At 40.6% G+C, this 13,937-nt stretch overlaps 1 protein-coding gene across 1 annotated transcript; it reads left to right on the forward strand.

Moving 5' to 3' along the window:
* The first annotated feature begins 2,447 nt into the window (after positions 1-2,447).
* ASMT (acetylserotonin O-methyltransferase) lies at positions 2,448-11,920 on the forward strand. The gene is made up of 8 exons (XM_014251510.2): positions 2,448-4,185; positions 5,592-5,766; positions 6,979-7,108; positions 7,792-7,860; positions 8,374-8,492; positions 9,241-9,381; positions 10,571-10,693; positions 11,324-11,920. The coding sequence occupies exons 1-8, from the start codon at positions 4,114-4,116 to the stop codon at positions 11,536-11,538; spliced, it is 1,044 nt and encodes a 347-aa protein (XP_014106985.1). The 5' UTR covers positions 2,448-4,113; the 3' UTR covers positions 11,539-11,920.
* Positions 11,921-13,937: the final 2,017 nt, after the last annotated feature.

Below are 13,937 nucleotides of genomic sequence, written 5' to 3' on the forward strand. Positions count from 1 at the left end.
CCCTGTAAAAAGGAAGGCCTGGAAAAATCTTTCCTGTTCATTTTGCATAGCTTACTGCTGTGATTTATAGCAACTGGCAAATTGTCTCCTTGCAGCTGTTCATGCACCCCTGGTGGGATGGGGTAGAGAATTGTGAGGGAAAGTGAGAAAACTCATGGACTAAGATAAATACAATATAAAGGTAAAGGTAAAGCCAAAGCTGCATGCACAAGCAAGGCAAAATGAGGAACTTATTCACCACCTCCCCTGGGCAGGAAGGTGTTCCTGCCATCTCCAGCAAAGCCAAGCCTCTAAAACAGCCTGTTAAGGCAGTTGTATATCCACAATTTTCCTTTTTGATGCTTGACAGAGCACAAGTAATTTCTGAAATCAGAGCCTGCCTCAGCTGCTGTCCATCGTGGTGTTCTGTTTATATCTTCCTCTCTCCTCTCTCTCTCTCTCTAAAATTTCTGCATCTACCACTGTCACCCTGAAAATTAGGCCTTCTGCTAACATTTTCATAGTTTTAGTTACTTTCTCATGAAAGTTCTATAAACGTAAGTTTTTATCACATTCCTTCTAGGAAATATCTTTTGATGGATGTTTTGCATGACCAGTGTGCTTGGGAAGGTGGTAACTTAATTATCCAATCCCTGGTCATTGTCAAGAATCTATAAATACTGGAGTCAGAGAATAAAAGTGCCTTTTTCTGTTCTGACACTGGGAGGTGTTTGTGTGAATCATTTTGTGTCCTCTAGCGACATACCACTTCTAGCTGGTGTAGCTGGCTAGCCTCAGGAAGAGTATGACTTATCTGTTGAGACTTTCCTCTGTTAGAAATCTCAATGACTATTTAGTTGAATTATTTGTTGAGAGATTATTTGCAGTCCACAAGTTGAACAGAGAACAACTCCGGATTTCCTGAGATGCACTTTAAAAGATGTTCTCAGAGTTTTTACAGTAAGTGAATCTAAAGAGAAGGGAGGGTTTGCTTAGAAAATGAGCTGGATATACAGGTTTTCCTGCCCACTCCAAATGTGTGCCAGTAGTATATGTGATGAAAACAGGAAAAAAATAAAATTGGTTTGTGTCAAAAGTGATGGAAATAATATTACTAGGAAAATGCATCTATTATAAAATATAAGAATAATTAGAAACTACAAAGAAGAAAATGAGTATTTTAAACTTGATATTCTATTTCAAAGAAAAAGTATGATACTGAGTATCCTGGTTTCTTAGGATTGTTAAAAAAAAGGCCACAAACTATTACCTTAGTGCCGTTCCAGGGCATCTGTTATAACCTGGGTATACTAGAGACTTAGACATTATAGCAAAGCACAGTTGTTTCCCTACTTGCGTTACTGAAATTTAACATAGTCACATCCCTGGGATTTGTAGTTTTTGCTTATAAGGAAGGTTTCATGTGAGAAGATAGTGTTATCTGTCATTTCTCACCGGCAGACACATTCATTTCACTAAATCTCCTCTGTTCATAGATAATTTCTTACTTTCAAATGTTATGCAAAAACGACATCATTGGTTTTTGTGTAGCATTTGACTGTATTGAGTTATTCAGGCAAAGAAAAATGCATCACTGAAATAGAACTGTGGGGGTAAAATAAGGTCTTTAGTCTGCATGTTGTCTAAGCCCTATGAGAGAAACCTTGATAGGGTTGTCAGAGAAAGTAAGCCTTTGCAATTTCATCTCCATGAATGCATTTTTAGCTTAAGAGGGGCTTAAACCTTAAGCCTCACTAACAATTTAGTTGGGAACATCTACACTGCTTTTTTCAATCTGGTGTGAGTTATCTGCAAGTCTCCTCCCCTACATCTCACTACTAGTAGTAATCCCATTAGATGATTATTATTTGTATCCTCAACAGACAGATTTAGTCATAATTGAAAAAGAACTTCAAGTGTGTTTAATCAACTGTGTGGTCATTTTATTAGTGGACACTCATTTACCATTTTACTTTGCCTTAAGTGTATTGCATTTATGGCCTGGGGCTGAATAGCTGTTATGTTCCCAGGAGTGGGAAATCCTTAAGCTTGCATGAAATTGCACCAGTTTCTCAGTAGCAGGTAGAATTTGCCTTTAGAAGAGAAATGTTTTTATTTTCATACAACTTTCTAATCTTTTTGGCTAACAGTAGTTATCTTTGGCTGGTTATTATGTACAATTTAGTTCTCTGTTTTCATTGGAGGAGAGGAAATGATAGAAATAGAGGGAAATAAGTTGACTTGGTTACCCATGCAGATGGAGACTTAGTGAGTCTTTCTTAAACTTTCTCCTTCTACAAAGCTGTCTTTGGAATGAAACCAAAGACCTGGAAAAGCTGTAGTGTGTTCACCAAAAGCAGATCTAGATTTGTCCAAATAAGTGAACTCTGCTGACAGCTTATTGCGTATGCAGACAGAAGTTCATAAATAGTAACTGAGCTCATGTGCTCTCCTTGAGCTGAGGATAGCAGGGGAGTATTTCTGTTATGAATATAGCTGAGTATTTGAAACCTTCAGTGTCTTGTTAAATGCAAGGTGCACAGATTCACAGTCACTCTGTCAGAGGTTTGCTGGTGCTGGGGTGTCCAGCCTGCACATACTAAATACACAAAATATTAGTATGTAATCTGTACTGAATCTGGTGCACTAACAAGACAATAGCACTATGTCTATAGGCTGTGTTTGCTAGGAGGAGCAGTTCAACATGTTTCTGCAACTTGTAATTCTTGTAATGTTCACACCTAGTACTCTGATAACACAGGGAACCATGGTGTTAGAATCTGAGAATTTCTGAGTTTGCATACAAAGGGGGAAAAGGCTGAAAACTGTTATACCTGCTTAACTAACTTTAATAGCTAACTCTCAAATAAAGTTGCTATTTCACTACTGGCTAAAAGAAGTAGATCATATTCTGGTTACAGTATAGGGATCCGAATGGAAAATACAGATTCGGAGGAGGGTTATGCAGTAGAATCTGAAGCATGGAGAAAGCTGCCACTGAAAAAATACTGGTTTGTAACATTTTGCCTTTAGTGTATTACCTAAATAAGGCTTAATTTAACATTGTTTCCTGAAGGTTCACTAAATGTGTGATACAAAGTGTGACTCTTTTCCTTGATGGGAAGGATCTTTCCTCACCTGAGTGTTGCCACATCTACCCCAAGGTGAGGTGGGAAAGATGTCAGATGGAGACAGAAATGAACAGTGGGTCAGCAAGATTTCAGGAAAGTAATCCAGGGGTTTAATTTTGTGATGAAAACCTATGAGGTATGTCCTGTGTGAATTTGAAATCCATGACCCATCTTGCACTTTGCAGTCATTTCATTGTTTTCTCCCAAGGGCCTTCTGCTGCCCGTGGTTAGTTTTGCAGAGAAGGGGAGGAAGACTGTAGTAGCCAGCTGGAAAATGTAAAATGTATTGTCATCTCTCAACACCCCACTCTGTCAAAAAATGGCAAAGCACCCCTGCTGAGGTGCTGCTATCAAACAGGTATTCCTTTCTAAGCTGGTATCAAGGTGGGTGGGGGGACCTGCAAAATACAGAAAAGTAACAAATGTAGTTTTAATTCCAGGTAGACTTTACCTGAGTGATCATCATCAGAGCAAAGTATTCACAGTGAGAAAACAGAAACAGATTCTTACAGCTTCTCTTTGTACTTGCTGCTTCTGTACTTGGGGATGGGGGGGGTGTATGCTACTGCCAGCCCAGGGTCCCCTGGGCTGTGCCCACAGCAAGTTTCAAGTTCCAAGTAACATTCTGCTTTAGTTTATGAATTCTGGTGCATTGCAGAGTTCAGGTTCTTGGTATTCTTCTGCACTGATTCCTGTTTTGCTTGTTCCAAGCTTTCAAGTGCTTTTGAGGTGCCAGCGTATTGCTGACTGATGAATTGACAATACAAGATTTAATCCACACTGCTTCTTTAGCTTTATACTTGATGATGGAAGATACAAAGAAACAGCTGAACCAGGTAGAAAGACCCATCAAAGCCAAATAACTCAGCTAAAATGTTTTGTAACCAGTGTTTCTCGGAAGGAATAAGATTATGTGGATCAGCTGGTGTGTTTTGTGTCTGGTGAAAAGAAGCTTATTTAAATTAAGAGAGCCAGGAAATCTGTCTCTCAGTCCAGAAGGAAGATGGGTTCCACAGAAGACCTTGACTATCCTCAAATCATCGTGCAATACAGCAATGGATTTTTAATCTCAAAGGTAAGAAATATAACTCTTAGAGAGAGTGTGCAGACAGAAATATTTAGGGATTTCTCTTTGGGTCCTGAATGCAAGTCTTTGGAAGAAGTGAAAGCAGTAGTACAATGACTGCTTTTCCAAACGTATTTTTAAGGCACAAAGGCAAAACTAGCAGTTCCACTCTTCTAATTGTTTGCTGATGTTATTTGCCTAAGCACATGGACATAAAATTATAATATCCAGTGCAGTGGATGATTTTTTCTTCATTTACTACTTAACTTTCCTGTTGTCCCTTGCTGTACCTCTGGCCAACATGGTAACAGAAGGAATGTTCTTTGGTTTGTGCAAATACCACTGCACCTTAAGCTCCTGAAAGGCAGAGCTGACAATAAAGGGAGGAAAAATACATAATGAAAAGTCACTTTGTGAGAAAAATAAGTGCCCAATACGTCCCAAATTAACACTGTTAGTACTATGTTTTTGAGAAATAATTTCAACTTTGCTTAAGCCATATTCTTATTCATGGTAAAAGGAACTTCATTGTACAGGAATCATCGTAGCTCAAATCACTGTAGATACAGGCAGTCATTTAAATTGATGTCTTTGTTATTGTTTCAGGAGTGTTTATGTGACCAGAGTAAAAGGCTAATACTTTTAAGGTTGACTGTATAGTTAAAGAAAATGGGTGGTTTTTGTTCTGTTTTTTTATGTATGGTTAGCTATGTCTGTCTGAAGGTTGACAGATGTTGTTGAAGTTACACAGTTCTGTGGAAAGACTGGGCAATGTTGTTGGGTTGAATGAAGCAGTTCTTCTGGATGAGAGGACACTGCCTGCTTCTGGAAGATCACTGTAGTCTTTCACATCAGTCTCTGAAAACAAGATCCATAGAATGGGATGTTCCCCCTATTGCAAGCCATGAGAGAGTCTCCATCCCACCCCAAAGCATGTGTTAGATCCTTAGATAAAGAACAGAAACATAAACAGAGAACAAGCACCATCACCCAGACTTGCCTTTGTGCTCTTTCCAGGAGATTGTGAGAATGTATTTCTAAACTAAGGAAGAGTCAGGAATATTTCCAAACAAAATCTGGTCTCTAAAGGTGGACTTTTGGAAGCCAAAAAACATTGGCTGTCTTCACTGGAAAAAGTAAAAAAAAAAAAACCAAAAAAACCCCACCAAACCAAAAAAAACACCAATGAGTGCATTGCATGAATTAGATATTATATTGTTGCTCAGATGAACTACAATTTAATAATTGGACTTGTTTATATGAAATAAAAATTAATCTGATATGAAATAAAAATTAATCTGAAATAAATTAAATTTCTATTTTCCCTAATTAAGCAGCCTGTGAAATGCTTGTGCTTTCTTGAAAGGCTTTGTGCTTTCACCTAATCCCTCAGTTCCATCTTTCCCTACCCCCAGGTTATGTTCGCTGCCTGTGAGCTGGGGGTGTTTGATCTTCTTCTGGAGTCAGGAAAGCCTCTGTCTTCAGATGCCATTGCTGCACATCTGGGTGCCAGCACCATGGGGATGAAAAGACTGCTGGATGCTTGTGTGGGATTGAAGCTCTTGGCCGTAGAGATGACACAAGAAGGAGGTAATAAAGGCAGAGGAATGGGAATAAGTTATAACAATAATTTAAACCTCTGATGCTTCTGAAAGTGATGTAAACTGTGTGGGCAAAGGTGATATCAAATGTTACATCAGTTAATGTAGCTGGAAGAAGGAGAGAATCACTCTTAGGATTCACTCCAGCTGAAAGAGGCAAATGTCAGCATGATCACTGGTATAAAGTGAAACATGGGTACAGGGCTCTATATCTCTAAATATCTTTGTGCAAGAGCCTCATGTGACCTTGGAGAAGATATTTAGGATCTCTGTGGAGCTTGTCGCAAGAAATCTGGGGTTTGGGCAGGATTTTAAACTTAAAAAAAATGCCAGGGTGGATGGTAACAGCATAATTTAAAACAGGTTTTGTTTTTCTTAAGGTTTTTACCATTATGTGAACTCTTTTGTTAGGTTGTTGATCAGAACTGAGAGGTGATGTAAGTTTTTCCTTAGAAAATGTCAGAAACATAGAATCCACTTGGACAGAAAGGATTTCTGGCCATCAGACAGCTGGTCAGGACTAGCTAGAGTCTCACAAGTTGTCCCCTCTGCTCTGCCTTGTGCTGGCATGCTTTGTTTTAGGGATTATAGTTGTTGCCCAATGAGTTGGGGAGAGCAGGATCTCTCTTTTACATTCATTTGATATTCCAGTTTGGTGGGTGAGTGATGCCACTGCAGATGCATTGGAGAGAGTGGGGGAGATTTCTGGGAGTCCTTTAAGCATTCTTCTGCCTGCAGAAGGTCCTGCCCTAGTGAACTGATTGAGGGTAGGTGTTGTTGGCCTGCTGTTTTGGGGACTTTCCCCCCACCTGCTGACCTTGTTGATCAGGAAAAAAGACTTGTCTGCAAAGACTACTCACTTAAATAGAGACTGAAAGCTTCCTCTGAGAGCAGAAGCCTCTATGTAAATGGTAACACCTCTAAGGCACTTTTTTTTTGCTCTCCTTGAAAGAAATACTTGGTGCTGGAGTTAAGCATAGGGAGACAGTGTTTACCTAGAAGGAATGGGGCAACACAGATTTCAGCAGCCCTCACCCACTGCTCATTGCAGTGGAAGGATTTGGTTGTAGAAGTAATGTGGTTGTGTCTTTGGCTGTATAGACCTCTTCTGGTGATAAACACCAAGCTCTACAATAGACTTGGCAAGATGTTATATCATATATGTTATGATATAAATAAAAGGTATTTATTTTACCTTTAGCCCTCTACAGAAACACAGAAATTTCCAACATCTACCTTACAAAATCAAGTACAAAGTCTCAGTATCATATTATGATGTATTATTCCAACACAGTCTACTTGTGCTGGCAGTACCTGGCTGATGCTGTCAGGTAAGAAGGTGTGTTCTGTACTGTCTGGTGCTTTGCAGCATCTGTGTTGCTGCTCTGAGTGGTGTGTTTCTGGGGAGGAGCACAATAAAGATGCTGGCTGGTTCTCAGAAATTAAAAGCAACAGATAATTCAGCTGTTAACATGGCCAATATGTGTGCTTTTTCCCCCACCTTGCTTTCCATTTGTGTATGTTCAATTTTCCTTTTCCCTGCCATTATAGAGATGATCTAGAAATCAGATTTCTTTATGTTTCACCTTCAGCAAAACACTTGATCATTACAGTGGCTCTTACTGGACATGACATCAACAAAGTAAATAATGAGTAATGGTGGATAAGGATCCTTCTGTTGCAAAGGTTTATAGGGGCAGTTTAATATGGGTCTGGAGTCTCACTTCTTCCAGTCCATGCAACTGATGAGCAAACATGGTGTAGATGATGGTGATGATTGCATCAGTCTTGTACCTTTACCTCAGGTGTGTTCCCATAAATCACAGAATCCTAAAATGGTTTGGGTTGGAAGAGGCTCTAAAGATCATCTAGTTCCAACCTTCCTACCATGGATGGCACTCACTAGATCAGGTCGTTCAAATTGCTGTCCCACCCTGACTTTGAAAAGAATTAGTTATACTTGTTGAGGTTAATATATCAGCACTCTCATAGGCTTTTTCAATTGCTATTTTAGAGAAGGAAGAAACCAATATGAAAGAGCTTTTGGCATTTCATCTAAAGACTCTTTTGGCGCAATGTACAGGTAATCATTAGAATATTTATAGAAATTCTATTCTTGTTGTGGATAAGACTAATGTTTTTAATTATGGCTCAGAACAATTAAATATAACAATGTGAGAATTCCTCTCATCAGCATCATGCAATGTTTTTATTTCTCAACAATATCAATTGCTGAGGCATTGTCTGATATTTTGAAGTGTATAATTCGCTAATCTGAAAAACATCACAGATCTCTGACAGACGAAATGATAGTTGAAGGAAAAAAAGTCCCTTGGAAATTCTGAGAATGAGTAGCATAATAAACTGTTGGATTTCACTAGTCTTAATTCCCTATTTAAATGCATGAATTCATAGCTGTACCCTCCTGATAAAGTAATATTCAAGGTAGGTTTATATGCAAAGAGGACGTACTTTGTGTCAATAAAACCAGAGATTTTTGTTTAAGCTAAAACATGTAGCAGCAATTATATGATAGGAATCCCCAAGGATGTGGTAAGGAGCCCTCTCTCTGTGCTGTCTCTGTTTGCATTGCTAGATCAGATGAAGAAATGCTAAAATTCATGGCTGGCCAGAACTCAGTATGGAGTATATGTGGCAGAGATGTTCTTGCTGCATTCGACCTTTCCCCTTTCACGCAGATCTATGACCTGGGAGGTGAGTGTCAGAACTGTCTTTTATAAGCTCTCTAGATGAAAACAACATCTATGTTATATGATGGGCAAAACAATGGAAAGCAGGACACAACAATATAAGGAGCATTTTGCTGATTTGGTTGGGTTAAAAACAAAAATTTGAGACTGATGAGAGCATTAGGAAGCTGAATGCTTTTCTCTGCAGTCTGACTTATGTAAGTAAGTATCCACTCATCCCCTTGTGGATGTGGCAACTTTAGCATTTTTTCATGCCTTACTTGATGCATTCTTTCAGTGCTCTAGACTATTTCCTTCCTCTCCTTCAGACACTGTGGTTGAGGTACTGCCTACAGCCTCTTATCCTGCAGCACCCTGCTGTCCCAGCACTGCTGAGTGCTGCCAGGATTCATGGGACAAGGCAGGCTCTCCCCGGCCTCCCTCACTTCTTCCCCAGAGCCTGGTTTAGTGACTCTGTTTTTCATTTTTCACCTTCCAGCACCTGCAGCAGGTCTGGCTAGGAGGGAGTGTAAGAGTGGTAAGGGCTGGGGCTAACCCCACGCGCCTGGGTGCTGCACACCCCAGATCTTCCTGCACAACACATGGAGACAGTGGCTTCTCCTACCCCTTCTCTTGCCTCTCAGCGACACATGGAGTGCAAATGTACATTGCCAGCTTCCATGAGGCTGAATGCACCATTTTCTGTGTGGTTTCATGGGGGTGTTGCTGGTTGGATTTGTGTCAGTACTGACCTTCTTCTACTGTCCCCACAGGAGGTGGAGGAGCTTTGGCCCAAGAGTGTGTTTCTTTGTATCCAAATTCTACTGTCACAATTTATGACCTGCCCAAAGTTGTTCGAGTGGCCAAAGAACAATTTGTTTCCCCCGAGGAGCGTCAGATCACTTTCCATGAAGGTAGGTGTGGACAGGGGTGTGGTGGTGTCACAGCTGTTGCTCCAGAGCCCTGCTCAGAGGTGTCATTCTGGAGGCTCAGGTCTCCAGCTGCCCCTTATGAGGACAGTGTCTCAGGTTGCAGCCTCCCTAGCCCGGGTCTGCAGCTGTCCCAGTTGTCCATCAGCAGCTGTCAGAGACACAACTCAGTTATTCAGCAACGTTAATTCCTGAAGAGAACTATTTCATTTCTTAAGAACAAGGGTACATTAGCAAAAAAAAAAAAAAAAAGCAGCTTGCAATTTTGAAATCTGCCATGCTTTGTTATAAATCTGTCTAACACTCCCCTTTTCTCCTGTGCAAACGTCCTGGCAGATGTGAGGGATGCCAGGCCTGCTCTGAACAAGGGTTTTCCCTTCTCTGGTCACAACCAATTGACTTTCAAGTCCTAAGATATTTTAGACCATGAAAGTGGGTGAGCTAGCTCCTATTCCTCTTGCCCAGGCCACTGATCCTCCATAGTCTTTGTACCATCTATGAGGAAAATGGGTATAGGGAAATCTCATTTTTAATGTTTAAAAAAGTCTTCAAAGTACTGGAAGTGCTTAATATTGCTCAAAGCTCAGAGAGAGAAAAGAAGCCTTGAGGAGAGCAGGAAGTGTATAAAAACAAAGATGCAACAAAATGGGAGAAGAAATGTCAAAGTAAAATGCTGAGAAAAAAATCTGAATGCAATACACCAGGTGGTAAACAAAAGGAATAACAAAGCTAGTGCTAGGAGGTGAGAGATGTGTATTTTTACCTGTGGAATTGTGAAGTAACTTGTGATTACTGAAGATATTTTTAAACTTTCTTAGAGAAGGCAATATTCTTTCCTCTTTCTCATGACAGAAACCATGTGAACCTATCTCCTCAGTGCTTTATGAATTTGAATTTCTGTCATTGGGGGAAACCTAAACTCAAATGTTTTCCTGTGCATCAGTCTGTTTCAGGATGATTATTGCCTTTAAATATTTCACATCTTCTTGAGACTGATCAAGAGCAAAATTCCCTATGCAGTGCAACAGATGACTTTTACCTGGTAACTCCATTGCTGTCTGATATGTCTGAAGCACATTGCAAGGCTGGAATTGAACAGAACTGAAAATATTTACATAACTCAGCACTCAGTGTTGTGGGAATTTGTATAACGCATGTATTTTTTGCTTTACAGGAGACTTCTTTAATGATTCAATACCTGAAGCTGAACTGTATATTTTATCCAAGATACTGCATGATTGGGATGATGACAAATGCAAACAACTGCTGGCAAAAGTCTACAAAGCTTGCAAACCTGGTAGGTGTGAACTCTTGGAGAGCAGAGAGACCCTTACCTGTTAGCAATGTGAAGCACACCATTCTCAGTGCTCAGTTTGGGTGTCAGAGTTTCCCTGCAGGAGTTTCTTGGTTTAGTCCATTGCTTTCCCTAAGCCAGCCACGTGCAGCTGAGACAAACAGCACCTGGTCTAATTTCTCTTTGTTTGGTTTCCAGTTTTTGTCTCCTCTGCAGGAACTCCTCTTTCAAGGCATAAAGTGTAAGGATTGAGAATTCTGAGTGTGTTTAGATAGGTATATACGTTATAGTAAAAATCCCATTAAACCTCACAATGAAGCCTCAGAGTTTCAAAAGCACTGCCTACAGAGCAAAATCAGTAAGGTCTTGTCAATTTCATCTGGGGGAAAATGGGAAATTTCCATCCCAGCAACAGCACCCCCTTCAGCTCTGGGACATCAGCACCAACATAGTCAAGCAAAGACATGCTCTGATGCTTTGGCTCTTTCATTGTCTTCTGTGATGCTGAAATGTGGCTTAATGTAGATACTGCTTCTTCCTGAAAGTAAGATTAGGATCTGTCCTAGTAACAGCTTAAAACTAGCTCAACTTCTCATTGCTCAAGGTGTGTTTTCTTTCTCTTCTCTCCACCAGGTGGTGGAGTGCTGCTGGTTGAATCGCTTCTGAATGAAGATAAAAGTGGGCCTGTAGAAACCCAACTGTATTCTCTGAATATGTTGGTCCAGACAGAAGGGAAAGAGCGAACAGCAGCAGAGTACAGCAAGCTCCTGGAGGCAGCTGGCTTTGGAGTGATTCAGGTCAAGAGAACTGGAAAACTCTATGATGCTGTTTTAGGAAGGAAATTGTAGTATGTGTTTTATGTAAGTAACAACAAGACAGAAAAAGCTGAGAAATGTGCTATTCTCTTCTTAGGTTGCAATGATCAACTTAGCTTTTAGTTAAGGCTGACAACTTTTTTGTAAGCAGATACATTGTCAGAAGACTCACTAATAACAGATCTTCAACATGCATGTATTGCAAATCTGGCGGCCTGGCTTGGCTTGCCTTTGGATTTTGGAGGGAAAGAAAGAAATCAGCACCTGTTCCACAAAAAAACAATCCACAAAAGAAATGTGTAGTATGTCTGCTTCAGCTTGTATCAGTCTCTCTGATTTTAACACCGTATCTGACAAAAGCAGAGCTGAATTTGTACTTGAGTTCCTGCAAAATAAAGCTAATCCCTGTACTGAGCTTTCTTGCCTGCATTTTTATTCCTGAGATATTGGTATAATAAAATCAGACCAAATTATGTCTCCCTGTGGTCTTGTCAGAGTTCCACGAGAAACCTTTTTTGAGCCTTGGGGAGTTTTGCATGAAAAAAATGATATTAATTTTTTATTTCCTGTAGACTTTGATTTAAATTATGAAGAAGTGTGGTACCTTATTGACTGGTTGAAGCCCAGGGATTCTTATTACAAAACAGGTGGGAAGATGATGCAGCTAAGTAATTTTGTTATGTACTTGGGTAGTCCTTACTGCATGCCTCCTGCCATTTTATTAAATCATTTGATCAAACGTGGTCTGCCATTATCCATGCAGTTTTTGGAAGCAGAATTACACATTACTGAAGTGACAAGCATTTGGAGAAGGCACTAGGAAGTAACTCTCTTATTGTTTCTGGAAGAGTAGTTGCACTTGCCCATTAAGCTGGATACTAGAGGAGCTTGAGATAGTTTACTCAGTATCCTTCTACAGGAGCCTCCCACTCATGATTGTAGGAGATGGACAGGGACAAAGTAGCCTCAGTACACGCAGGAAACACAAGGTTTTAATGTCATTGCAATTATAGAGACATGGTGGGACAGCTTGCATGATTGGAATGTTGGGTTTTGAGGAGTTGTCTGGTTTTTTTTTCTTATAAAAAACAAACAGGGTAAAGAGAACCTGAAACAAGCACTTTGCTACATGCAGGCAAACTAAAGTCCTGTTTGTTCTGTAGTTTCCATGTTCCAACAGATATTTCTGATGACAACTTGCTATATATAAGTCTCTTGTCCGTGTTTTTTGCTTGTCCTTGGATATGTTAACTTTAAAAAAGTTTGTGCAGGAACAATGGAAATAAGGTGGAGGTTTCCAAGTTACTCATGTTTTGGGTAACGAAAGCTCTTCCCAAGTTTGTGCCCTTTCATGGTGCTGCAGTGGGAGGTTTTCTGTTTGAAGCAGATGGCTCTGCCAATAGAGTTCTTTCCCCCTTCCATGGAGTTTTTCACCATATAGACTGAGATAAATTTTCTAGCTCCAATATGGCTTAGGAGTAATGAATGAAACCTGGCCATAGCTGGAGGGAACCAGCCCAGAGCAGAAGACTGCCTGGGGCAGGAAACACAGCCTCTGAGCTGAGACTGGCCGTGTTGGGCTGGGCTGAGTGAAGTCAACTGTTCCCAGGCTGCTCTGTCTGGGGGGACAGAAACTTCCAGCAGGGCCTTGGCCTGATGGCCTGGGAGTTATACGAAACAGCAGAGGACAGGAAAAGCCAGGAAATTTGCCATCTTAATGTGCTAACTGGAAGCTGATGGCTGCTGCTTTTCAGAACTTGCTGATAGTCATGGGTCTTTGAAGAAGCACAGCCTTGAGCACTAGGAAAATGGTGCCTCAAATATAACAGAAGAAACAGTAACTAAGCAAAAAATAAAACAAAACAGGGGATGCGCTGAGTAAGGAACCCCTGCTTAGAAAGACAACAGCCCCATTGCAGCAGGATCAGGCACAGGCTGGGGGCTGAATGCTGCCTAGAAACACCTTGCCAAAGGAGACCTCAAATGTAGGGCAGAAGGGTGGGAAATTGTCCCACGGGATCTGTGGCTGTAGAATCACTGTGGGACATTAGGACCCACACTCCAGGCTCCCTGCTGGCTCCAATGTTCAGCTCTCCCTTCTTCCACTGAGCTTCTCTAGAGACCCCTTGAGGTACTGGGGACCTGTCCACAGGTTGTGCTGAACTGTGTGTGCTTCTATAAGTGTGTGGTTTTCCCCCCCAAAATTCTCCACACTTCTCATTTCTAATGCTTTAGCCCTTCAAAAATACATTATTGCAGACTAGCTTAGTGTAGGGCAATATTTTGAATGAAGAAATATTTTGAGTGAAAAATCTCTCAGGGTTGTGGAGAATGCTCTACACTGAAGACGAGTGTTTCTGGAACTCAGTAAGGAAGGCCTGCAACAAGTGGTTTGATAAAGCAACTAAAGGTTAAGGCTTTAATAAGAAAGA

This window comes from Pseudopodoces humilis, chromosome 2 (assembly GCF_049639895.1).
Source record: "Pseudopodoces humilis isolate 2021_Gansu_Grassland_sample_001 chromosome 2, ASM4963989v1, whole genome shotgun sequence".
NCBI classification, from domain to species: Eukaryota; Metazoa; Chordata; class Aves; order Passeriformes; family Paridae; genus Pseudopodoces; species Pseudopodoces humilis.